This window comes from Agrilus planipennis, unplaced genomic scaffold, assembly GCF_000699045.2.
Source record: "Agrilus planipennis isolate EAB-ADULT unplaced genomic scaffold, Apla_2.0 scaffold10, whole genome shotgun sequence".
NCBI classification, from domain to species: domain Eukaryota; kingdom Metazoa; phylum Arthropoda; class Insecta; order Coleoptera; family Buprestidae; genus Agrilus; species Agrilus planipennis.
This window is the reverse complement of record NW_020442465.1, coordinates 953,742-981,375: the sequence shown is the minus strand read 5'-3', so window position 1 is coordinate 981,375 and position 27,634 is coordinate 953,742. Positions and strand designations below refer to the sequence as shown.

The window sequence follows — 27,634 nt, the reverse complement described above, 5'->3', positions numbered from 1 at the left end:
TGTTTTTACGGATTTTCTCCCCCCATATGCAGGGTAAATAGTTTTCATTTACATATTCGCGTTCCTCTCGAAATTTCCGATAAAATGATCCGTGTTTCAATCATTTTCTCCATTATAAGGTACTCTTCAGTCATTTTTCTCATTTGACTGGACTGTTAGGCTTAATTTGTAAGAGTAAAACTGAAAATATGCATAGAATAGAATTGAAATGTTTACTATTGCACTAATACATGATGATGGTTAATTTTATTTGTCAAATTTGGAATGTGATACCTTCTGGACAACTTCATTATTGTTGGAAACTCGAATTGTATATATTACAATCAATAAGAAAGTGTAGCGCAATACCAGTAGTTTGTGAGTAAAATTTTATATCTATGAAAATTAATAGCACCTAATAGCAAAAAAAAAAACACCAAAAGGGGCAAAATAAACAGGAAAAGAAAACTTGAATATGTCAATACCTATCGAACTTGTTTTCCAATATCAAATGTGCCTCAAAAATAAAATGAAATAGAAGAATGGACGGTTTGTTGTTCATTCTAGAGGTCTCAGATCTCGCTCTATTCAAAAATGTGGGAATATATGAGCTCAAAACCACACGTTTTCGTGAAAAGTTATGACGAAGGAATCAGAAGGGTTAGACAATCGAAGGGCAAGTACGCCTTGTTAATAGAATCGCCGAAAAACGACTACATCAATCAAAGGGAACCTTGCGACACCATGAAAGTGGGCGAGAATTTGGATTCAAAAGGATTTGGCGTTGCTACACCTTTGGGCTCGCCACTCAGGTAAAATTACTACCTTTTTTATTCTAATAAAAATTCGAATAGGCTAAGAGAAAGGTTGTATTCTGGTGGAATAGGCGACGACGTTTTTCGGTTTGTTTTCCTTTACTTATGCCATAAGACATTGCTTCTTGTCAAATTTCATTATTGCACCTGTACTTGAAGTACCCTTTAGGCTTTGATTCACTTCATCATCATCATAAGGTCGTCAGTCCTAAGACTGATTGGACACGCACCTCCACTCTTTCCCATCCTGAGCTAATCTTCGCATTTCCCTAAAACTTGAACATTCCACATCCTTAACCACAGTACTCTAATTTAGGTCTACTTCTACCCCTCCTAACTCCCATTTTTGCCTCTAATATTTCTCTGATTAGATCTTCACGCCTGAGACGGTGTTCTACCAACCTATCTCGCTTAATTGTCTTACAATGAGCTTTTTGGTCATAAGTCGTTGTGACACGAAAACAAAAGGTTTTGCTACCATGACCTTTACAATTCCATTTTTTTAATAGACTCAAAAAGAGTTATGGTAAATTTTTGTTCTAACTATGCACAATCCGAAATTCATGCACCTTGCATCATCATCATAAGGTCNTATAGAGATGGCATTAATAGACTGGAACACCGCTATGAGAAATGTATCAGCCTTGGAGGAGATTATGTTGAGAAATAAAAAAAAAAAATTTTTAAAAACCTTGTTTTTCTTGGTCAGGCCGGAAACTTATCAATCCACCCTCGTATGAAAATTAATAGCACCTAATAGCAAAAAAAAAACACCAAAAGGGGCAAAATAAACAGGAAAAGAAAACTTGAATATGTCAATACCTATCGAACTTGTTTTCCAATATCAAATGTGTCTCAAAAAATAAAGCGAAATAGAAGAATGGACGGTTTGTTGTTCATTCTAGAGGTCTCAGATCTCGCTCTATTCAAAAATGTGGGAATATATGAGCTCAAAACCACACGTTTTCGTGAAAAGTTATGACGAAGGAATCAGAAGGGTTAGACAATCGAAGGGCAAGTACGCCTTGTTAATAGAATCGCCGAAAAACGACTACATCAATCAAAGGGAACCTTGCGACACCATGAAAGTGGGCGAGAATTTGGATTCAAAAGGATTTGGCGTTGCTACACCTTTGGGCTCGCCACTCAGGTAAAATTACTACCTTTTTTATTCTAATAAAAATTCGGATAGGTTAAGAGAAAGGTCGTATTCTGGTGGAATAGGCGACGACGTTTTTCGGTTTGTTTTCCTTTACTTATGCCATAAGACATTGCTTCTTGTCAAATTTCATTATTGCACCTGTACTTGAAGTACCCTTTAGGCTTTGATTCACTTCATCATCATCATAAGGTCGTCAGTCCTAAGACTGATTGGACACGCACCTCCACTCTTTCCCATCCTGAGCTAATCTTCGCATTTCCCTAAAACTTGAACATTCCACATCCTTAACCACAGTACTCTAATTTAGGTCTACTTCTACCCCTCCTAACTCCCATTTTTGCCTCTAATATTTCTCTGATTAGATCTTCACGCCTGAGACGGTGTTCTACCAACCTATCTCGCTTAATTGTCTTACAATGAGCTTTTTGGTCATAAGTCGTTGTGACACGAAAACAAAAGGTTTTGCTACCATGACCTTTACAATTCCATTTTTTTAATAGACTCAAAAAGAGTTATGGTAAATTTTTGTTCTAACTATGCACAATCCGAAATTCATGCACCTTGCATCATCATCATAAGGTCGCCAGTCTTAAGACTGGTTCACACGCACCTCCACTCTTTCCTATACTTCAATAACCCATATCCTTAACTGTTTGCGAACAGTAATCTAATCTAGGTCTACCACTACCCCTCCTCACTTCCGTTTCTGCATCTAATATGTCTCTGACTAGAGACTTCTCATCCCTGAGAAGGTGTCCCACCAACCTATTTCGCCTATTTCTTCTCGACTGTTCTCCTATTCTTTCTAATACCTCTTCATCTATAACCTTCTCTATCCACGGTATCCTCATCTTTCGCCTGTAACACCACATTTCAAATGCTTGTTACGAGTGACCAAATATGTGGCATAAATGGTCGTATCGTTTGACTGCGTTGATTTAGATTTTTTCACAACTCGAAGGTATTGCAGACCTGAGTCTTTGATATTAATTTCAACTTGATACCTCCATACGTTCCTGAGAAAAATGGTCTCTCCAGATAGATGGACAGACGGACAACAAAGTGATCCTATAACGGTTCCTTTTTTCCTACTACGGTACGGAACCCTAAAACTTCAAATATAGTTCAGTGCAATTAGTCACCATGAATAAAAAATGAGGGAACCCAGGAATACGGTGTTAATGGATTTCTTTTTCTGGATTTCCGATGTCCTGTTAGCATATTCTATGTCTTAATTCGTAAGCTATTTTAATATCGAAATTTTCAGGTATGACAATACAGCATTGTCTTTCAGTTCTTAAATGAATTCTAAATTAGTTTTGATCCTTTAATTATTTATTAGTACCGCACTTTCGAAACATAATTAAACATTCATTAGAATGTATATCAGCAACTGAAATTCCTCTCACATGACTTCCCAAATTAACGAGCTCCATCTCTGTATGGTTTATTCATGTGTATATTTCACCATCTACCGGTAATTAGCATTTATTACAATAATTTACAGCAACTAAATTACTTATTAACTACATGTTGAACGTAGTAGATGTTCCTGTAGACATTGAAACTTATTTCTATTACAATATTTGACATGTGTATGTCCTGAACTATACTCTACATCTCAATGTATTTTTGAATTTCTGATTCAAACTGCTTTTGATCTCACAAACGTTAAAAGTCATACTACATCCATGAAAACAATAATACAGTGACTTATCTTCTTTTTACATGCCTGAAATTTCGTTTCAAGATAGGTATTTTTATTGGATTTTGCATACGTTATCGGAAATGTATGAAATCTAGGAATTGTATAGAATTCCTAGGAAATGTATACAATTCCGAGGCTATTTAGGAAATATATAAAATATTGTTTCAAAGATACTGAAAATTCATATGCATTGGTGACGTCATTGTTTAGTTAGGTAGATTTATGATAGATTAGAATTTTTTTAATGCTCCTGGCCTAAATATGTTAGAGTATTTTATTCACAGAAAGCATTAGTTTTATACATTTCCTAGTACAATATCGGAATTTCATAAAATTCCTAGGAAATGTATACATTTCACAGGAGATGTGTGTATTAAAAAATCTTTGAAACAATATTTTATACATTTCCTAAATAGCCTAGGAATTGTATACATTTCCTAGGAATACAATTCCTACATTTCATACATTTCTGGTAACATACAAAATTTGTTATATTTACCGTAATTGTATAATCTTTTGATTTTTTTTTTGATGAGAGGTAATTATTTTAAAAAGTGTGTGAAAATCTGTATTTTGAAAATCACCGAATCCGGAAAAATTTTTTAAACGAATATATTGTGTACTTTTGCTATTTACTGTATAATAGACAACTCAGTTCAATTATTGTGCGTTTGCTGTAAAAATTATAAGAAAAAAAGACCCTTCAACGGAGAATTATTAGATCGGTGGAAATTAGAGAAATTGAAAAAGATGTTCTCGTAAAACGATATTGTATGAAAGGGAAAAGCATTGTTTGCTTAGAGAACTATTAGAACGTAGAAGCGTCAAAAGTAAATGCTATTAACAGTAGAATGAAAATGATTGATAAAGGGACAGCATCAACTTGGCAGTTCTCAGTCTGAAGGAGTCGGGCGAGCTCAGGAAATTGATGAATCGATGGTGGTACGATCGAACCGAGTGCAAACATGGAGATAAACAGGTAAGAAAAAGTTTTTAATTTATTTATCTGTCTCTTTTTCCTTTCTTTTTTTCTTTCTTAAATCGAAAAATTTGTATTCACTTCCTCGGCCTTGTTTAATACTAAAATAGACTATCGCCGAGATGAACTTTCTTAAAACTTTATTATTGGAGCTTATGTAAAAATTGTAGGAAAGTTTTATTGGAAGCTTTGTCGAAGAAGCAGCCCGCTAACGCTGAAACCCTTATTAAAAATAAAATTGAAATTTTAGCAATTTCATTTGAGTTTCGTAAACAATATTAGATGCGCAATAAATAATAACTGAACTAAACATTTACTGTTTTTGTATTCATCTAAATTGTTATCTTGCTTTCGTTTAATAGTTGTAAAAATTCTCACATCTTTATACAGTGAAATATTCTTTCAGCGGACATTCGTGAGATCGCCAATAATTGTCTGCTAAACAGAGGTGTTCGTTTACTATAATGTTATGTATGTGTAGTAAGGACGATCAAAATTGGCAAATTCGACAATAAGTTATCTGTGAAAATGGACGTATCTTCTTTCTTGCTTCCACTTGGAACTGTGCTTTGCTGTGTTTTGAACACGCCCCTGTTAAGTTTGGAAATGCTTCATGAGGAGTACAGATTAAGTGAAAAGAGATAAAATAATTCGAAGTGGTCTGTATTCTGTCGAAACTGCCAGACGCGGATCTCGATTTTGATCTTTTTGGATCTCATCAGCGCTTCGCAGACAGTTCCGACAGAACACAGACCAACTCTTAATTTGGTAACGTGCCTATTACCTTGAGGTTAGCTACGCCGGGATTCGTTTCAACAAGTAGATATCCATATATTTAAATGGACCTTGTTGGAGCATACGTAATACTGAAATGTAGCATCGTACTACAGATGGCGTTTACCGCGCCATTTGTGGTATGTTCTGAAAAGAGATAACCGAATAAGAGTAAGCGGTGCAGTGCTTAGAGGTTGCTTAGGTACGCAAAAGATAAGGTTGGCTTTAAAACTGCCTGGTTGGAATTATATCTTTAAAGAAGCGTCTGGCTTTCCCAAATTCCTGAAAATGTTGAATTGTCTTTAAAGTCCGACGCTAGCAACATGCTCAAATTCTGCTTGTCTGTATCTCTTTATGTTACATATAAATTGGTGTAATGTCATTCCTTATTATATGTTGGTGTCCGCTGCAATTCCTACCTGGCATCTCTTTTCTATGTTTATGATATTCCTTACAACTTCTGTCGTGGGCAAAAGTAGGTGCTCTGTTTGCAACCGTTCTAATCCAGTTAGTAAGTTGAAAGAAGAAAGTAAATGTGGCAGTTTTAGTACAGATTATGTCAATCTTGAACATTCCAACTATATCTACATCTAAGAAGCTAAACTTTTACTTATTCTGACCCAATTTTCACATTTCCCAAAACTGAATAGTAAATGTTAATGTACTTCTTTCTCTTCTAATGTGTTTCTTATTAAACCCCTTCCTGTCTCAGAAGCCCATCTCTATTTTTCAATATTTCTTCTACTTTTTCTAATATTTCCTCATTCCTAACTTCTTCTATCCATGGAATCTTCATCATCTGCGCTTGCACTACATCTTAAAAGCTTTCAACTTTTCGCTGCAACTATTGTCTATACACACCCATGTCCCAAACATCAATCCTCGAAAAAAAATTGAAAAACTAAATAAAATTTATCTAACCCAAAAGCTCATTCTTCCATTCTTTGAGCTCAAAACTTGTATTGCATTAACGTTGAGGCAAGTATGATGTCATAAAGTATATGGAAATGGGTCTAGTACTTACGAGATGGCATAAATAAGTACCTTATATTTTCTATAAATGGACCATTGACGTTCTCTTCATTTGAGAAGTAAATTGATTAACGTAGTTTACGGTTGGTTTGTTCGTTTGCTGTTGTAAAGCGGGCAAGCACTTTGGCGATCCGAGAAGCTGCGCTAGTCCGATCGACCGTGCATAATTTTGCTGTACAAACCGTACCTACTCATACTAGCTATAATATATATATGTATATATATATATATAGTTTATTTATGTANAGTAGCACCGCCCAATGAATATATATATATATATATATTTGTGTGTATTTATACGTGTAGATACCCGTATATCGTATATGTACAATAAGTTCAAGTACATATAGATATTTAGCGTTGGTGGAAGGATATTTAACCAAACCAACAAACCGTAGGCATTTATGTACACATAATACGTTACAATTAGTTAGCGATCTGATCATTTACACAGGCTACATATTTCCCCTCAGTCATCTGATTACTATTGAATGATTTTTATTAATATCACTGAGTCTTAAAAGGTAAAAAGCTACAAAAAACCGGGAAAAACTAAACTAATTGTAAGATTTAGGTACAGCCCATCATAATCGAAAAGTCGTTAGTCTATGACTGGTTGGACACGCATTTCCACTCTTGCCTATCCTGAGCTAAGCATTTCCCTAAAACTAGAACAGCCCACATCCTTAATTATTTGCGAACAGAAATCTAATCTAGGTCTACCTCTGCCTCACCTAAGTCCTGTTTCTGCCTTTAATATGTCTCTGACTAGACCTTTGTGCTTAAGAAGGTGTCCTACCAACCTATCTCGCCTATTTTTTATTGACTTCTATAGACGATATCCTCATCATCCGCCTATAACATCACATTTCGAACGCCTCTAAACTTTTCTTTTACGCCGCGTCCACTGTCCATGTTTCGCACCTGTACAATGCCGTGCTCCAAACGTATACCTTTAACAACCTTTTTCGAATTTCTAAATTAACCGTTCGCGAACATAGAAGTGACTTATTTTTATTCAAAAGCGATCCCTCTCTGCTCTGTGCACCCTAGGCTATCTGACTTCCTAGATACCGAAAATCAGCCACTTCTTCTAATTTTTAGACTCTTATCTTTATATTCACTCTTTCCCTTGATAGTTTTATATTCATTAATATCACTGGTGCCTTCAAATGCAGTGAGTTGCAAAAAACCGAGAAAAAATAAACTAATTGTAAGATTTAGGTGCATTTATACTCTCGAATATCCCAAATGCCAACAGCCAACGTACATGTACAAAAAGCATTTGACTTCCGCTTGCTCTTGCAGAGGTACAGTGGCTACGCGTCTAGCTCTTCACCTATGCATTTATTACCTATATTAAGGTCATTACAAGGATTATTGAAAATATTATAAAGCGCTCTAAGCAATAATTTTATATATCTACTTTTAAAGCGACGCTTCGTTAATGGAAAAACGAAGAATATTTGTAAGAATTATATTTATTTTGTGAGAGAAATAAACCTCGATACTATCCAGAAAATGGATGAAAGAACTCTTCACCTACTTCACGGTTCGGTAATAATATTTTTTTGGAATGCTATTCATTTACATTTCTATAGGATATGCTCCTAGTTAAATCTTTATTCGGTTGACAAAGGCAAGTGCATTTAGAATTTAACTACGGTAAAGAATAGTGAAGTTTGGAATAGAAATGTATTATTAATTCAGCAAAGTTTAATTTTCAAGTTGGCGGACCGTAACGAGTTCTGAGATTTTTTCATTTCTGCAACGCTGAAAGTTAAAACTTAGACCGCTGCGGGTTTTTTACCGACATGCATAATTGATACTTTCAAAGGATATTAAACTTTAAATCATTTTTAAATTAACTCGTCCGACAATGCCCTCTTCTTAAAATTAAAAAGCAACCGAAACTATAAATATAATTTAGATTTCCTTTTATTATAGATACTGTAATATTCAGCGATATAGTTGAAACGTTCCAAATTGGCATAGTCCGCTATATAACACTGTCTAACTAGTCTAGAGCGGTTACTGACAGAACGCCTACCTTTACTAATGACAGACGTTGTAGGGAATATCGTAAACATAGAAAAAAAATGTCAGGTAGGAATTGCAGCGGACAAAAATAAAGAAAAAGGAACACATTACATAAATTTATTTGTAATAGCAAGAGATACAGAGAAGCAGGATTTATTTAAAGAAAATTCAACATTCTCAGGAATTTGGGAAAGCAAGACGCTTGTTTAAAGATATAATTTCAACCAGATAGTAATAAATCCGACCCTGATCTTTTACGTACCTAAGCCAGAGCCGGGCAAACTTTAATATTTTAGGAGCCGCTCCCTGAGGTTAGTTTGGGTCACTCCATACCCTTCAATGAGCACGAGAGGGTAAGCAGTAATGACCCATATTGCTTTCTCGTTTTCTTCTCCCTTCCACTCCCACATCAAGCCCCTTCTTCCCGTAGACGAGCGAAGCCTCTCTCGCAACTTAAATAATACCTATGAAAATTATCGTCTCGCAGCTCAGGGGTAGCAATACGTTCACAATACTATTGGGTTCGGCTATGGAAGAGGGGACTTACATACGAAATGGAAGGCATAAGAAAAGGAAAGAATCATCTCACTCGCAAGAGGAAGAGCAATGAGAAGCTTCTTAACTATAGCTGAGGAGCACTCGAGAGTCAAGAGAGCCGAGTTTGCCCGGCTTTGACCTAAGCAACCTCTAACAGCTGCACCGCTTCCCGAGATCAATATGTTCAGTCTCTCGGAGTCTTTGAAAGCGAGACTCGAGTCTCCGTCTCTCATCCAGTCTCTCTAGTGTCGCTGAGAGAGACTGTCGAGAGACTGTCAATAAAAATTGTTTAGCGTCTCTGAAGGAGAGACTGGAGTCGCTCATAGAGAAATTCTCATTTCGTATTCAGTCTCTGAACGAGAGACTAGAATCTCTGAACGACAGACTAGAATCTTTCAATAAGTGGTGTCTCGATAGACATGGTTAAAAAGTTCAACATATTTCAGAGATCCCAGTCTTTCTACGAGAGACTCGAATCTCTGAATTAACAATTTTATCGTTCGAGTCTCTCATACAGAGACTGTGAGAGATCCATAAAAACATCTAGGCAATAACTGAGAGACTGGGAAAGACTGTGAGAGACGCTCTCAGAGACCCTGAAAGACTCTGAGAGACTGAAGAGAGACTGAAAATGTTTGTCTAGGGTTACTATTATTAGGTTATTTCTTTTTACATTGTCTATACTACTCATGAAGCATTTCCAAATTTAACAAGGGCGTGTTCAAAACGCATCAAATGACTTCAATCCCAAGTGGATAGATATGTCCATTTTCACCGATAATTTATTGCAGACTACGCCAATTTTAATCGTCCCAACTATACCTACATACGTGAAACTTTCACTATATACGGAATGCTAATTTTTGTATTGGTTGTTTGATCTTCTGAAGAGTAGATTATGGTTGGAATGGTTGCTCTGATTCAATTTAAAACTAGTACAATTTTCTTCAGCGGTCTTTTCCTTCGTTCTTTTTTTGTTTACTGTTTACAGGACGCCTCGAAATACGAATTGTCGCTGAGTAACGTCGCGGGCATATTTTATATCCTAATAGGAGGACTGTTCATAGCCTTATTCGTTGCCCTGATGGAGTTCTGCTATAAATCTCACTCGGAGGCAACGAGGGCCAAGATTTCTCTCGGAGACGTGATGAAGGCAAAAGCCAGGTTAACGATTGGAGTCGGAAGAGACATTGATAACGGCAGGGTAATTTAATTACTTTTATTTATTTGCCCAATTAATCAAAATTTTCCACTAAATAAAATTAGACGAATGCCAGAAAGATTCAATGTAATCGTACTTTTAATCTACTTCTACCAAACTTTATAACAAGAGATTTGAATATTCACAGTGGCGTGTATGGGAGGGGGGCAAAGGGGGCTATGAGCCCGTGGTGGCCCAAAAGTAGAGGCTACAAAAATATTTTTTTTCAGTGTTATACAGAATCAGTGACAGTGAGCATTACCAGTTATTTTGGGGAATCCCTGAACATGCGTTTTGCTTTCGAACATAGACAAGTAGAGTTGTCACATTTGTTCAAATCAGAATCTACCAAATTTTGCAGAAAAATCATAAAAGTAAATAACATAATCACACCACATCATAAAAAATAAACAAAGAAGATAGGAAGGACGGCAAATTTAGGCTTCGCCTCGGGTGGCAGAAATTTACGCTACGCCACTGAATATTTAACTTAAATTTTCTTTTTATGTGCGCCGCCCTATTTCGAGAAATTTTTGTTAATTATGTCGGACAATTAATTTTTATTATTAATTCAATTTTGTGTGATGCAAGGTAAGAAAATTCACTCAGTAAAGATCGGACAATATTTTAATTTCATTGAAGCAATTACTGCGGGCATTTTTTTAAACTTTCATGTTTCCTTTTTAGAATTTTTTTAGCACACGAACACGCACATTTTAAACCTGATTAATTACCATGCATTATTAATTTTCCTTCTTATTATGCACAACGCAACGATAATAACAAAGAATTACGATTTATAGTCATTTGCCAAGTAGTCATTCATAATATTTATTTACTGAAGTCACAAAAAGTGTATATACTTAATATATAAATACATTTTCTGAATAAATCTGCGAGATCAATAAAGTATTTACAAGAAAATTACATCTTCATTAATGGAGAATCAAAAAAAAATCAAAACTACAATTTTTAAATAAAAAAACTGCAAATATTGCGAATTAGAAGATATATCTAACAGATACCAAATTTAAACAAAAGGCAAGTAAATTATTTAAAAGATTCAATGTCGATGAGTTGGTTAGTAGCAAGCGAAAGGGAGGGGGAGACGTTGACGCATGCGTATAAGTTGACTCGAGTCGAAGACACTTGAAAGGCGGAAATATGACATGCGTACGGATTTCATTTGTTAGTACTAACAGTTCTGCTTATATCAGAGAAGTACCTATATATTGGATTATCATTATCTGATATTTATATTGCCTTATTCTGTTATCTTTTCAGTATTATACCCCTGCAAATCAAATCGCGAGTGGTCCCGATCAAGAACAAGCGCATAGCAACACACATACACAAGTATAAATCTATCAAACATGTAGAAATTTAATTTATCTTTAGATTTTATATTTACGGAACATACATATTTGTAGGGCCTATTAATGTAAACGTACGTTGTTGTGTATTTAGTAATGTAAATGTTTGGGTGTATTAACACATTGGTTGTTGATAATTAAAATCAAACTAAGTTGTACTGATTCAGTAAGCATAATAAATGAGATTTGTTAAATTATATTTTTTCTCCCTTATGTCTACACCTTATCGAAAACGAAAAGGACACAACAAAGAGAAAAAAAAAAGATAGAGTTGAAAACCTTAAGAAAGGGAAAAAAAGACACCGATACTCATTTGTTCATGTGTCTGTAGGTGTTTGAAATTTGGGACATTAACAGATCATATTAACTGGCACTTTCTATTAATTATTTATTTAAATAATCATTAGCGAGGAGAAAATTATATTAGGCCAAAATATGCGTCAAAAAACAAGTCTTATCTCAAAGGGAATTCAAATCTTGTTCTAATCTAAATATTTAAATGGTGGAGCATCTCAAGAGATATTAAATTAAAATTAAAAATAACTGTAATTAGAAATACGAAAAAATCATAAAATTTTTCGAATTATGGTTTGTAAGGTATTCCAACACACTACTCATGAAGCATTTCCAAATTTAACAAGGGCGTGTTCAAAACGCATCAAATGACTTCAATCCCAAGTGGATAGATATGTCCATTTTCACCGATAATTTTGTGTGTATTTATACGTGTAGATACCCGTATATCGTATATGTACAATAAGTTCAAGTACATATAGATATTTAGCGTTGGTGGAAGGATATTTAACCAAACCAACAAACCGTAGGCATTTATGTACACATAATACGTTACAATTAGTTAGCGATCTGATCATTTACACAGGCTACATATTTCCCCTCAGTCATCTGATTACTATTGAATGATTTTTATTAATATCACTGAGTCTTAAAAGGTAAAAAGCTACAAAAAACCGGGAAAAACTAAACTAATTGTAAGATTTAGGTACAGCCCATCATAATCGAAAAGTCGTTAGTCTATGACTGGTTGGACACGCATTTCCACTCTTGCCTATCCTGAGCTAAGCATTTCCCTAAAACTAGAACAGCCCACATCCTTAATTATTTGCGAACAGAAATCTAATCTAGGTCTACCTCTGCCTCACCTAAGTCTTGTTTCTGCCTTTAATATGTCTCTGACTAGACCTTTGTGCTTAAGAAGGTGTCCTACCAACCTATTTCGCCTATTTCTTATTGACTTTCATAGAGTCCTCTGTTCTTCTACTTTTTCTAATATTTCCTCATTCCTAACTTCTTCTATCCATGGAATCTTCATCATCTGCGCTTGCACTACATCTTAAAAGCTTTCAACTTTNCAGAAAAGCTAGTTAAATCCATCCTAGCATAACAGATTTTAGCCACGTTGTGCAGCTTTTCTTATTAATGAAAATTACAAATTAATGAATCTATCGAAAAAGTTTGTAGGGAAAACTGAATTAGAACCAGAGAAGTGCCTAATTTGGTTTCCCCCATTATTAGAAAAGATGTTTTTGGATTATTCAGATTTCGGCAATTTCTTATCCAATTAAACTGAAAGTATTTATAAGCATCGATTTGTTTTTTTTTCTCAATGAGGGCGTACAAATAGTGAGACGTCTTTGAAAGTTTTTTTTTAAACCAATAGAAGATATAAACAGACAGTTAACAAGAACGTGGCGAATTATGAGAAGTAAGAAACGGATATCAAAACTTCTATCGCTCTGTCTTTGTTGATTCCAGGAAATACTGATAAGGGTCATGTACGGAATTTACTCAAAATTGGGATTTGAAATACAAGAAGATGTCTGTTTAAATGGTCACTATTTGACTCTGTATTTGTTTCCGAAATTGTTCCGAGACTTATGTGTATAGAGAGGGTACAAAATATTATGTGTTTTTAATACAAATTATTTAAGTAAACTGCTAAAATTGTTATTTTTAAAAAATTTTGAATATAGGTTAATTTTGATTTGAAAACATTTTCTTAAAACAACTGAGCATAAACAAGCAATATTTTTATTTCAATTTCATTGCATAAGAAATAAGAAAAAATTGCTAGTCAATTAGTTTGTAAAGTTATGCAACACATTTTTATTATGTGATAATTTACCGAACAATATTTTATTCATCGCAATACAATTTCGTACACTGCATGCAATATTAAGCCCAGCTATGAAGATTTAATTAAAGTTGCTGGAAATAGCAAAGGGGTGGATGGCAAGCGAGTGGCAAAAACTAAAGAGATAGAACAACAAGCAAGAAACCGAATGATTAGGGCGAGATTAGTTCAACTAACTCAAGACAGTTGAACTAGTTGGATTTTGGTGCACTGTGAAACCCTAAGACAAGCAAAAAACGGGAAAATATAAAAGTTCAATGTATTAAGCACAGAACTCTGAGTTAAATAAACGACTAAGATGCAACAACATACGGAACAGTATGAAACTAATTATTACCACAGTTGGAGTTGGCGGCATTGTACGATATGTATTTTCCGATTAGAAGCGATAGTCATAAACATAATTTAAGGTTTGTGGTTTAAGCAAGAGTTCGTGCAGGTATTGATTGAAGATTTTTTAATAATTAAGTACTTAGGTAGTAAGAAAGTTTATTAATATTAATAAATAAAACCCATTGATTTTTAAAACTAGTAAGATAGCTCGAAAAAATAAAATAATTATTTATCGATCAAAGGGGTAGCTAAAAACAAAAAAATTTAAAATTCCATCTTATAGGAAGAACGAGATTCGCCGTACAGTTTTCAACAAATGCCGCAGGCGATCGATATTGGCGGCACCATTTATGCGCCCGCATGCTGACAGAAGAAGACAACAAAAGGAAACTTCCGGAAGTATCTAATCGATAATATTTTACGGCCTGATACAAGAAGTACAGGAATAAAATAATAATAACAACAGTTCTCAAAAAATTAATGTACACAGTGTATTTTTGTGTTAAATGTGTTAATTATATCTATCACCTACAATTCTCAGGAGTAATTTATGACTCTCTATTGGGATCCGTCAAATGGGCATACACCATCTGGTGGCAAAATTTATAACTCGAATAAGGGAAAAAATTACATAGGAACTGTGCACGCAAATTGTAAAATTGTTTATTAAAATAATAAAACACGTTAAAAAAGTAAAAATTTTTTTGATGATGGAGTCGACGAAGTTTTCTTCTAAAGTTAAATCAAATAAAAAGTTAATATGTTCAGTGAAAAGCTGCAATAGCACTTCAGACATAGATCTTCACTCTTCACCTACATTAACTACTTTCCAATAAAAACTAACCGTTTTATATATGTAAAAAATATATTCGGAAAATTAGAGAAAAAAGTAAACTAATAGAAGCTTGGATGAAAGCAGTAGGTATCAAAGAAGTGAATTCCGGAATAAAAATTTGTTCACGTCATTTTAATGCACATGATTATATTTCAGCAAGTATTTACCATCAGCCATAACCTTAATATTTAAAACTAGAATCATACTAAAATTATAAAGTGAGAAATTATTTATTCCTGTGTAATTGATTTAACACAATTCTAATGATACGATATAAGTATTTTGAGGTTAAGAACCTACCTGCTGCAATACAACAAAGTTGCAATAATGTGTTTGCAACGTTCTCTTAAATCGGCTTTGCACGTGCAAGTCATTGATATGATATTGCTTAAATCACCCAGAATCACCTCACCAATTATATAACGTGAATCACTTTTTAAATCCGAAGTTTGTAAAAAGTAGGCAGTAAACTTGACGGAATTTGAAGGCTAGCTTCCGGATTTGTTATTTCCGAATTTTATAATGTGATTGGCATTAAAAACACGCTCACCTTCAACGAAATTTCCGTTCCGAGGCTTTGTGTCAGCCCAATCACATATTGTGTCAATACTTATCATTTTATCGTAATTTAAAAACTTGGAAGTTGCACGGTACACTATAGGAACTACGATAAATTTTCCCTAATCGGCGCCATGTTTTTAGGCTCCTCCCATTTGACGGATCCCAATTTATATTACAAGGACGAATACTCCCGTTGCTTCTTCGATTAATTCGTACAGACTAGATCTCAAAATATTGTCGATATTAGACATAGATGGCGACGGATAATTGTTGAATGTCTGAACTCTGACCTAAAACGACAGAACTATAGAGTACGTCGTTTTTCATTGTCGTTTCAGACAGACTGTGGACTTATCATTAGCATTGGACCAGGGAAGGAAGAACAGACAAAGGAATGTCAACACTCCACTTCCACCATTCTCTCGAAAAAGTTTTTGACGCGATGCACACACAGAGAGAAGGTCAACGATTCAGCTATTTGGAGTAAAGTTGAAACTGTGGAATCGTGTGACTGTGAAAGTAACGTTCTAAATTTGAATATGGATTTTCGATTACGAAAACCATACGTTTTCGTTACCTATAGGTAATACTGGAACGGATTTAAATGACAAACTTCCTTGGAAAACAAGAACAAACTGTCTAAGTGTATAGCGGTCTCAGCCGGCGATATATTTCACATAAAAGAATTATCTCTATGTAGGTCGTAGCTGAAGAAAAATGTGAAACTAGGCATTTTGTGTTTTCACCTACATTGTCTTTCTTGATCAGAAGGATGTATCGTCACTGAAGAAGTTAAAAATGAAACGTCTGGATTTCTTAATTTTACCATGAATTGATATTTTTTAGTAATTGTATTAAAACAATTATTTTTCTGTTTTGTAAAAAATATGACGATATGTTTTGATGCTAATATCACGTAGGAATTTTTAATATTTTCACTTGATATAATTCGATTGCGATGTCCAAATCAAGATACTATAATCGGCAAATAATACCATTTTTTGGTATAAGTTACGACCTGTTTAACCAATTGTGTAGTAAAATTAACCTTTATTCGAGATTGTCCAAGTGAAATCTGAATTGTTACATGCAATATATATAGGTAATTAATTAATTTTAGCCGTTTTGAAGATTAGCTCGTACAGGCAAATACCTATGTATGTATGTTACCGGAAATTGTATACAATTCCTAAAAAATGTATATAATTACTAAAGTCGCCCGGAAATTTGTGAAATAAATTATATTAGACACATTTCCTAGGAAATCTGTACATTTCCTAAATAGCAATCGGAAATGTATTACAGGTAATACTAAATAGGCAATATTACGGCAGGCTCTTTGGACATGTATCTCTATCAATTGGTGACGTCATTGTTTGGTTACGGAGATCTATGACAGACTGGAGTTTTTTTTAATACCCCTGCCCCCTGATATGCTACATGTTAGAATAATGTGAAAGAAACTCCAGTCCATCATAAATCTACCTAATAACCATACAATAACATCACTATTTCATATACATCTCCAAACCTAACCTAACCAAACAATAATGTCACCAATGCATATACATCAGGTGATCGCACTAGAACCGCGTAAACACAGATAACTCTGACTCTCAGTTTACTAACGTGTTTATTCATTTTATTCACAGAAAGCATTAGTTTTATACATTTCCTAGTAGAATATCAGAATTTCATACAATCCAGGATATGTGTGTATTAAAGAATCTTTGAAACAATATTTTATACATTTCCTAAGTAGCCTCGGAATTGAATACATTTCCTAGGAATAGTATACAATTCCTAGATTTCATACATTTCCAGTAACATATGCATAAATAAGCTTAAGGAAAGGCAGCTAATTAAATGTTATTCATACAGACACTTCAGTTTTATCTGTATGTATATATAGATGTATAGATGCAGACATACAGATGCTTTTAAAATTTTCCAAAGGATTTAAGACACGAAAATTTTAATTATAAAAAGATGTTTTATTTTTAATTAAAATGACATGACTTTAAAACGAATTTAATTTTCTTAAAAGTGTGCATTACGTGTAGGCACCTATTATAACTGAATATCATCATACACGATGGTATACGATGACCATCAAAGGAATTTTTATACAAAAAGAAAGGCGCTTTTTCACAACGGAAAACAAAAAGGTTTTTCATATCTAAATGATGTAGTATGCACTTTGACTTTATGCGTTTTACTTCCCCGAAATACAAAGGAATATATGCATGTAAAAAGCTCACCCATGCACTTTTCGACTTTATTTTTGCAATTAACAAACGGTAATAAAGTGCTTTTAATATAATAATAATAATAAATTGAATGCTGCTCTAATAATGTTGTTAGCAGGTAGTTGTTTAATTAGAACTTAATTCCAGCGCGATTGAATTTAATTAAAAGTGCAATTGTTTATTAATAGAACTGAACTGATTCAATTGTTCCAGAAATTCGATTGGGGTGAATTATTGAAATTGCATGGTGGGAAATTGGCAGATCTAGATACGGTGTGTTATACCAATTTTCTAAAAATTATTACAATTGCATACAAACTTACCCCTAAGTGATCTAAGGATTATGTTTTCTGATTCGAGTTAGGTACAACTGCAAGTACTTCTACTGACAAATAAAAGTGGAGAACAGAATTTTTTAGTATTTAAGAATTTGACCTTTTCAGACAGTAGTGCAGTTACATTTTCGTAAGAAGTGTATTGCTTGCCTAAATTTCATAACCGTAGAAATTCACGTCTATAAAATAAATTTGCTTGAATTAGTTGCAATTCTGTTTCAATTGAGACCATGCGAATGCTAAAGCAATTCCTGTGAGATACATGTACCTAACGAACATCAAGTTATTCCATTTGTAATATACGGAAAGGGTAAAGGTTACGCGAAATGCATCGCGCTGCTGAATGAAAAGCACAACGCGAGAATTAAATAATTTACCACATATGCAGCGATATGTGTGTACATATGTACATATGTAGTCCGAAAGGTATAAACGATGATTATCCTTGACCAGGCTGAAGTACGATAATTTTGTACGTATTTGCAATGTATGGAAGGTAAGAGAGAAGAGTGTAACTTCATGCATAAGTACCCGTTGCTCTTTTATTGGCTTTTTGCTGCTAATTATTCCGTGCGTGCGGAATGGGAAAGAAAGGTCACGTGATGACCCCAAGGGCGACCGCCATCGCCGTCGGCTCGCGTCCCATATCATCAAAGAGTTGCATTTAGACACTTGAAAATTTCCGTTTACAAAGCTGTTTGGATTATTATTGATGGAAGCTCCTCCATCCGAGTGTTAAAGTAGCTCTTGTTTCGAGGGTGCTCTCGATTTTAAAACCTCTCGATGATGGGGAAAGACGAGTTCAGGTATCGGGTCGTGTTGACTTCTATTACGTCATATACGATGAGCAATAACTAAAATCGCGGCCCCGGCTATTGATTAGTCCTGGTCCAGGTTCGCGGCTGCGTTTCCCTTTCCTTTCCCGAACGAGACAGACGGGAAGGAGATCGATATGTTGAAGAGAAACGGAATGCGAGAGAAAGAAGGGTTGTTTCATAGCTGGGGCGAGTTACTTGCTTTGCCATCATGCGCAAAAGACTGTCAGCTAGCTTTACCCGGAGACCACTCCTAATATCACAGTCCAATGAGACACGACAGTCTTGCTGGTGAAGTGTGTTGTTACGCCGATGAGCAAAAGACACGTGTAGCTGCCCCCAGCCATGGGGCTCAGCTGGGTGGTATGGCCAGCCTTCCTGCTGGTCCTCGCCGTCCAGCAGGCCAAAACCGCGTAAGTACACCTTTTCTTCTTCTTGGCTACTCATTTACATCTATGCCAAAATTCCCATCCATAAAGTACGTCTTGGTCAATCCTTTCCGCAATGTCCAAAAGCAATCACATTAAGTTACAACCACTTTACATAAATTTTTTCGTCTACCCTTGCATGTTCGCGAGTAGCAACACTTATCTCATTCATGTTAAAATTCAACACCTCCTTGTGGTAGTAAATCCCATACAAAACATTCTTTATATACTAGCAACAATAACAGCATTTCAATAAGTTCTTGTTTGGATTTGTTGACACACCAGATGACCCACACATCTTCAGATCAAACAGAAATGCGAAGTAGTTTATGCTTATGATTTTAGTTAGTACAAGAAGATACTAAGCTTATCACATGTGAGCTTCTCTAAATCATATCTTCGAAATGTTTCTATGCATTGACACTATCTATTGCATATAAAAAATAAATCCATTCCGACGTGCACCGAATGATTGTGTTTGAATTAAAACTTGCTTGCTTGTTTAGCTTTACCATTAGCAAGTAGAGCTTTAAGGAACAATTACCTATGATGTACATGACCAGAGCCGAAAGTTAGGATGTGGCAACTGGACAGAATGATTTTCAATAGTTTTCTCAAAAAGCCTTTACCCAGTTTCATTTATAAATTTAGAGAAAATTCACGCTTTTGTTATTGTCACACGTACTACAATGGCATTAGATTTCTTTGTTTTGAAAAGTCCTAATAATCGATTGCCTTTTTCGGCACTGATCTATTTTGGTTTGTGTGGGAGTCTAAATGTTTCTACGTTGTTGCAGAACGCCTGGAGGAAGCATGCTAGGCGACGTCAACATATCCGCAATTCTTGATTCGTTTAGCGTAAGCTACGACAAAAGAGTAAGACCAAACTACGGAGGTAAGTGATCGTTCCATTAAAACTTCATTTCGACATTATCCAATTTTGTAAATACTCTACTGCGCGGGTGAGATGGAAGTTAGAGGGATTTTTTTTTATTTTTGTTGGGGAAAAAGGGAATTAATAGTACTGCTGCTGCCGCTTCTGGACGTCGAGGCAGTTCAGTTGTTTCGACAGGGTGGGGCCAGATCAAATCGATCCTAGGGTGGGTTGCTAGGCGACGCGCAGCATCTATCTCCAGACCGCCATATCGCTCGCAAAGCTCGTCGTGAAGATCTCAATTTTGGACAAATAGAAATCGAAAAGTTTTCTTTTGTCTACGTCAAATGTGTAGCGAACGTAACGTGGAAAGACCATACTAAGATAATTTTTTGGGCAGAGACGCCCTGAACATCTCGACCAGATGTTTTTCTAAAAGCGGCATGTAAACAATGCTCTAAAATAAGGTAGATTCCAGTAGCACCGCCCAATGATACTAAAAATAACCTGCGAGGGGGTAACATTTCGTCTATTACCCTGATTTTTACGTAGACCTGTTTGAGAAAAGTCTATTTACAACTTTTTTAAACGGCTACTACCTTTGTTAAAGAATTATAATCAAATCTAGTCGAAGGTTTCAGGATAAACTTTGAATATTATTAGTAGAGTATTTGGGAAAATTATATATCTAATTAAGATCCGAAAAGTGAACGTAATTTCCTAAAATTTGATAGGGAAATTTTGTGGTCTTTCGACGTTCCGTTAGTTGGATTCATTTTGCTCATCGTGACGCTCCTCAGAGTGGAGGATTTTGGATCGTCGAGTGATGTGGTGAAATTTCAGGTCCGCCAGTAGAAGTGGGAGTGACAATGTACGTGTTAAGCATCAGTTCCCTCTCAGAAGTGAAAATGGTACTAACGCATTTGTAGTTATCCTATAGAGTTGTTAACTGCTAGCCTGACTATTAACCCTCGCGCGCTTGGCGGTTTGGGGAAGCGGGCTAAAACACACAGAAATGTACCACCGAACGCAGCCAAATCGTCCCCTCTTGTACAGGTTCAATTCGAACGCATACTGATAATAATTCAAGCGTTTTTGCTCTTTGTCCAAGTGGCTTATGTCTGTTATTGATAATAAAACAGTGACGCTGCTTTCTTTTTAAAAACGACGCACAAAATCTACTGATATGTCTCAAATTATTCATTAATCAGTCAATACTAGTATTGATAGGTCAATAATACATGAAAGTAGGCTTTCACGGCCGGAATTCGGGCTGAGAGATCGTGGTCTAAATCAGCTGTTAGGTCCAGAAGTTCCATCGGTAGTTGAACGAAGTCTTGGCAACTACTTCCAGGTTGTCAACGCACTACCACGCAATGGTCAAACAGTTCGTTTAGACCAAGGTCCTTAAGCCCGAATCATAATTCTACCAAAAAATTAGTTCTATTTTCAATATTACATTTAAGAAAATAAAAAGCACAAACTGCGCAATGCTGGGATGTCTGAATATGAATTTCATACGCGTTGCGGCAGAAAGCGCACGGTGAAATGTAAATATTTTCTTATTTGCTGCAAATTAATTAACACATACTTATAAAAAAATATATAAAAATTATGTCTTATTGTTGCTATCTCACCATTGAATTCTGAATAAATTTTGACTAAGCTGTGGATGCAACTTGATCAATTTTGCGAGTTTTTGGATTAAACAAATTGTTAAAAAAGACAGTTTAGTAATTTTATAATTCAAAATTTAAAAAAATATATTTCTTTAAGATTATGCTTAGAATCAATTAATTCCTCAACGGTTTATATTTAAAGTCATTTGTCTATCATAGTATTTCCTTTATCCTTTCAAAATCATTCCAAAGAAAAATTGGCAGTAATTAATATCATAATTAATAAAATTTGATTAGGTTTCGTGCTTTGACGAAAAAAAAAATAAAACAGGGTCACTCGAGGTACTTATTGTATCACAAAGTCGTGCGTCCACTTTGGAGCAGCTGCTTTTGTCTGTTGTTTTATTATATTTTTATAATTATTACTGTTATTACTAATATATCGTATACTACTGATAATAAATTGATAATAAAAATGCTCGTCCTGCGCCCCCGCTAAAACTACAATGACAAATACTTAACAATAAAGAATTGGAAGCAAGCGGGCAGGCCTAGGGCACTAGTTTGATTTGGTTTTCATACACAAAGGCTGTTTGCGCTTGCAGGCCCTCCCGTCGAGGTAGGGGTCACCATGTACGTGCTCAGTATCAGCTCCGTCTCCGAAGTGCTCATGGTATTTATCAACCTATAATCTCGCCTATTTTTTTCGTGTTGTCCACATGCAACAATGTAATAACTCTAATACTACTGCCACATATATAATACATTCAGCATACAAGATGATGTGTATATCTCTATTACCCACATAATACTTACTACTATTATTATTATTATTATTATTACTATTATTGTATTGTATCAAGTGACCGGGATATCGTAATAAGTGTACTCTGTATATGTTTTTCGCAGTCTTGAATACTTCGACTGTGTGCATGGCTGTTATATAAATATGTTGCCAGCTTGGTCGCGTAGCCCCACGCAAGTTGAAAGCACAAACTTTGCTATCGACATGTGTCGCCATCTATCCAGGCGTAAAGGTCACATCACTTAAAGCCCATTATTTCTTTTTCCCCGTCCGCCTCTCTCTCTGTCACTTTCACACACAAACTTGCTGCATTTATCAACTGCAATTGATTATTGAATTTGTTTTACGTCTTTGGCTAAAAATTTATCAAAACTATTAGGCCCCGATCGTAATTCCGATCTCATTTGATCTCAAGCGAGCAAGTTACTGTATTCTCTAAATACAGGCAGTATAACGCTACCTAGTGAGTATTTCCTGCTACTAAAGTATTTCAAGCATTAGGTAAAATACCTCAGTAAGGTCTTGCCTATTGTTTAAAATACTTTAATAGCAATAAATACCAAATAGATGACTTCCACATTCTGCTGACATATTCCACTGCGGGCGATGAACCAATCAACGATAATTTTCCCCCTTCACTTGCACACCACCATATTTAAGTTTCACTTAATATATGGACTTATTTATTCCACATAAATAATTTCTTCAGTTCTCTCTTATAATCAGTGACTAACAGATTATTATTTATGAATACTGAAATAGCAATTCTGTTAAGAGTAATCTCAAAAATATTCTGTTGAGAATAACCTCAAAAATCAACATGCCTGTACGCCTGGATAAAATGGACGTAATAAATATGCACTGTCATTCTTGTGCTTTTTTGTGCGTCTAATGTAGATGAAAACGCCAAAAGAAATTCATAACAAACAAATATACCTACTTACCTACACAAAAAATTAGGGAGTTTTTTAAGAATCGAAATTTTATTCACAGTATTTCTGGATAGGTAGTAATTTAGGCAATTAAAAAAAGATCATAACTATTTTCTAACTAATTTAATTTGATAATGTGATATCGCATATAACTGGTAACACAAGGCGACGATAGAACTAATGAACTTTTTTTGGTGTTTTTACTATAAAGGTACAAATTAAAAGGTTGGCCTTATATAATCAGAACTGACAAAGTCGTAAAAAACTTCAAAGAAATCCATTAGAGAGGATGAAGTATACCGAATAATAGACGTAACAACTAAAAAAAGTTGCTGCTATGCCTGAAAAGCATTTCCTTATTAGAAAAGGGGACATAATAAAGGAATCTAATCAGGCTGAAAGTGCCTAAATACAAATACGTTTAGGAGACAATAACCAGAACGGTACAAATAGGCCTACATGATGAGCACATCGATGCGCAAACTTAGGAGACATACTAAACAAAAACATACACATAAACGACGGTGTTCCGCAAAACAGAAATTTAGCTTTTTAATTTTTAAAGTAAAAAAGAATCCATATTCTTGCCAGCGCATAAATCGTTTAACAATTTCAGTTTTTAAGTACTTGTCAATTACCAATAATAATTATTATTAAAAAACCGAAGAGGAACAACCAAGTGGTACCATTTTAAAAATTTATTTTGGAACACCCTGTATATAAATATGCTTTGTACAAGTACAAATTTGCACAAAAATAGTCAATTTAAAAAATCGATAGCATCGTTCGTATTTTTAACACGTCTGTTGCTTCGGACAAGTAAGTGTACATACATATGTGGTTGGGGGCTGCGACCCACTATAGCCAATCACTTTTTGAGGATGCCGGGTTTCAACCCCGATGGAAACCAAATCAATGTTTTAAGGTCACCTCAAGACGTGACCCTGGTCTGCCCCCTTCGCCAGCTCAGTCGAGCGCGCGAGTCATCCTACTGTCATCAGTAAACCCCCCACCTACCCCCCAGTGATTTGCCAGCACCTTACGCACTTATTATTGAACGAATTGTTCGAATGCATGAACGCACGTTGCATGCATATAAGTCCGTGTAGCGTGTACTGTAGGCGCACATGTCAAAAGGGGATCATAAGTATATAACTAATTATATTTTGTCTTTAATTAAACGAAAATTACAAACTAATATTTTCTGCAAGCTACTAGAGCGCCAGAATAAGCATTCTTTTATGATATTGTAGTTTTGCTTTACAAAAGGATCTTTCTAGATTTTCCGTAGGATACTTTCTTGAATTAAATTTATTAGAGAATGCTCGTCCTGCGCCCCCGCTAAAACTACAATGACAAATACTTAACAATAAAGAATTGGAAGCAAGCGGGCAGGCCTAGGGCACTAGTTTGATTTGGNAAAAAAACGATGAGTTAATCATTATTATTTATTTAAAAGTTTAATTTCAATTATTTTTAAATTGAAGGAACAATTATTCATAGCTGATGTTTTTAGAACATGCGTGAAGCCGCAAAATTTGTTAGGTTAGGTGTATTACTTATACTAAAAACATTGGTTGCGATTTCCGGATGCGTTAAACTGAAATTTATAGAATTATCTTTTTCAATACATAAATGAAACTTTTGAAAATTTTCGCATTGGATTTACCCGCGTAACTTTAAAAAGCTAATATTCACAATCAGTGCACTGTTGGACAGACGCCAGAATCGTAGAATTCGAGGAGAAGCTTTGATGGAAGCAATTTAAGAAAACGTGTTGCATGGGAACCGTACGCAGAAGTGCATTGCTGCAATTCCATATAGTTTGCTACCGCTGCATGTTTGTACATAGGTATTACTTATGTTGGCATGATATCGAGCAACGAATCTACAGAAGTTGAAAGGCAAATCGATTCGTTTCAAAATGTCGAGAATATCCTTCAACTGTGAGAAGGATAGCCCCGCAATTTATTGATCCGACCAGGTTGATTTTCTTGTTTCGAACAACTACTACAAGACCTTGAGAAAACGCTTGCTAATTATTTTCTGATTGAGTTTTTAATATATTACCTGTCACTATCAAGTGGCGTACAATTAACGTATTTCTGCATTTTCAGTTGAAATCATAATCGTTCTTCTCTAACTAGTTCAAGACTGTTATTTGTAATTTTTTGCAAAAATGTTCTGTTAAAAATATTTCAGTTGAAACAGATTAAAGTCAAAAACAAAAACTCACCCATTACTTCTCCAAAAATTTTACTTCTTCTGTGAACGAACGAGATTCTGAAACAAAAATAATTATTAATTGACTTTTAACCAAATTTAACATTTCACGGTAATGATTTTAGTCAAATATCAACTAATATTATTGATTTGCTTTTCTTTCTGTATTGTACCTTCCCGTTTTTATTACCTATAAGAATTAAAAGTTATAATCGTATATTTTCTTATTCTCCCTAGGATTTCACCCTAGACTTCTACTTCCGGCAGTTTTGGACAGATCCAAGACTGGCCTTCAGGAAACGACCTGGAGTGGAGACCTTATCAGTGGGGTCGGAATTTATAAAAAACATTTGGGTGCCTGACACATTTTTTGTAAACGAAAAACAATCTTACTTCCACATAGCCACCACCTCTAACGAATTCATTCGTATTCATCATTCAGGTTCAATTACTAGGAGTATTAGGTAAGGTCATTTCTCTAAATTATGACAATGAATCTAACCGAAAATTCGGAAAAATTGTATTTAGCGCAACTTTAATGTATTGTTTATTAATGATAAGTTACGTTAAACTCCTTTACGAGCTACTAGATTTTACAGGAGAATAAGACACATGCTTTAAATTCCATAGTTCATACGACACAAAAAGATATTTATAACGACCAAGACCAAGACTACTCTAGATAAAAATTTTTAGTCTCTCTCCAGTTTCTCAGAGTCTTTCAGCGTCTATGAGAGCGTCTCTCACAGTCTTTCACAGTCTCTCAATTATTGCCTAGGTGTTTTTATGGATCTCTCACAGTCTCTGTATGAGAGACTCGAACGATAAAATTGTTAATTCTGAGATTCGAGTCTCTCACAGAGAGACTGAATGAATAAAACTTAAAAATTGAGAGACTCGAGTCTCTCGTTCAGAAATTTGAGTCTCTTGTTCAGAAACTGGATACGAAATGAGGATCTCTCTATGAGTGACTCGAGTCTCTCGTTCAGAGACGCTAAACAGTTTTTTTTGACAGTCTCTCTCAGCGACACCAGAGAGACTCGATGAGAGACGGAGACTCGTTTTCAGAGACTTTGAGAAAATGAACATTTTCATCTCGGGTAAAACCAAGACCGAACGACCAAGACCAAGACTAAAACCAAAAATTGTTACTTTCGGTGGATCAAGAACAAGACTAGAAACATTTGAGAAAAGCCAAGACTAAAATCGAATAAAAAGACCAATAAAAGTTCGTCTCGCTTTGCTCATCACCAGTTAGTTTGAAAACGCTGATGCCTTTCTTCAATTCAGAAAAAATATCACTTAACGGTAGATCGGGACTGTATGGCGAGTGGTCGAAGTTGCCTCATTAAAATTGCTCAAGAAGACGTCGCGTTAATGATCTTATTTTTGTTTCAGATTAACAATAACAGCTTCCTGCCCCATGAATCTTCAGTATTTCCCTATGGATCGACAACTGTGCAATATAGAAATCGAAAGCTGTAAGTACAGCTTACTGACTTTTCTTTAAATAAAATGTAATAATAATTTTATTAATTGTAATTTTGTTAATGCAGATATCAAAAGACATCTGTGTTAGTGCTTTTGTGCAACCCATTTCACAGCTTCGTACATCACATGTTTTCAAACAATTTACACATTTACTAAAACAATTTTGCTCTCGATTTTGCACTTACATATCAATCAGCGACACGTTGATTCATAAACGGGACGTTTAAACGAATTTTTCATATTTATACACTACGTTTCTTATATTAATTCAAAACTCAACCAATTACCAACTATTTTACCTAAATATTAAAGCGATATTTACAATTTATCCCACTAGCCCGTTATTTCGTGGCGAAAATATAATAAAAATTACAATTTGGAT

General features: G+C 35.0%; 2 protein-coding genes and 1 long non-coding RNA gene across 10 annotated transcripts in view; 2 read left to right on the top strand and 1 right to left on the bottom strand.

Moving 5' to 3' along the window:
- LOC108732434 (glutamate receptor 1) overlaps positions 1-11,766 on the top strand; it is a 32,202-nt gene extending 20,436 nt beyond the window's left edge. The window contains exons 11-14 of the mRNA XM_018463228.2: positions 547-791; positions 4,535-4,643; positions 10,018-10,230; positions 11,512-11,766. Coding sequence (XP_018318730.2) covers positions 547-791; positions 4,535-4,643; positions 10,018-10,230; positions 11,512-11,589 — 645 coding nt within the window. The 3' untranslated portion in view covers positions 11,590-11,766. The remainder of the gene's footprint in view (positions 1-546; positions 792-4,534; positions 4,644-10,017; positions 10,231-11,511) is intronic.
- Positions 1-27,634, bottom strand: part of LOC108732443 — a 100,437-nt gene that overhangs the window by 37,733 nt on the left and 35,070 nt on the right. Inside the window, exon 2 of the long non-coding RNA XR_001937090.1 lies at positions 25,775-25,821. This is a non-coding gene — a long non-coding RNA (uncharacterized LOC108732443). The remainder of the gene's footprint in view (positions 1-25,774; positions 25,822-27,634) is intronic.
- Positions 19,102-27,634, top strand: part of LOC108732436 (gamma-aminobutyric acid receptor subunit beta) — a 26,539-nt gene continuing 18,006 nt past the window's right edge. For 4 of the 8 annotated variants that reach the window (XM_018463235.2, XM_018463231.2, XM_025981061.1 and 1 more), the window contains exons 1-5: positions 19,102-19,293; positions 20,106-20,203; positions 22,407-22,474; positions 25,999-26,225; positions 27,160-27,242. In XM_018463235.2, the coding sequence (XP_018318737.1) occupies positions 19,226-19,293; positions 20,106-20,203; positions 22,407-22,474; positions 25,999-26,225; positions 27,160-27,242 (544 nt within the window). In that variant the 5' untranslated portion in view covers positions 19,102-19,225. Of the gene's footprint in view, positions 19,294-20,105; positions 20,204-21,025; positions 21,094-22,406; positions 22,475-25,998; positions 26,226-27,159; positions 27,243-27,634 lie in introns of all 8 variants that reach the window. The other 4 variants (XM_018463234.2, XM_018463230.2, XM_018463237.2 and 1 more) reach the window with 1 other exon arrangement.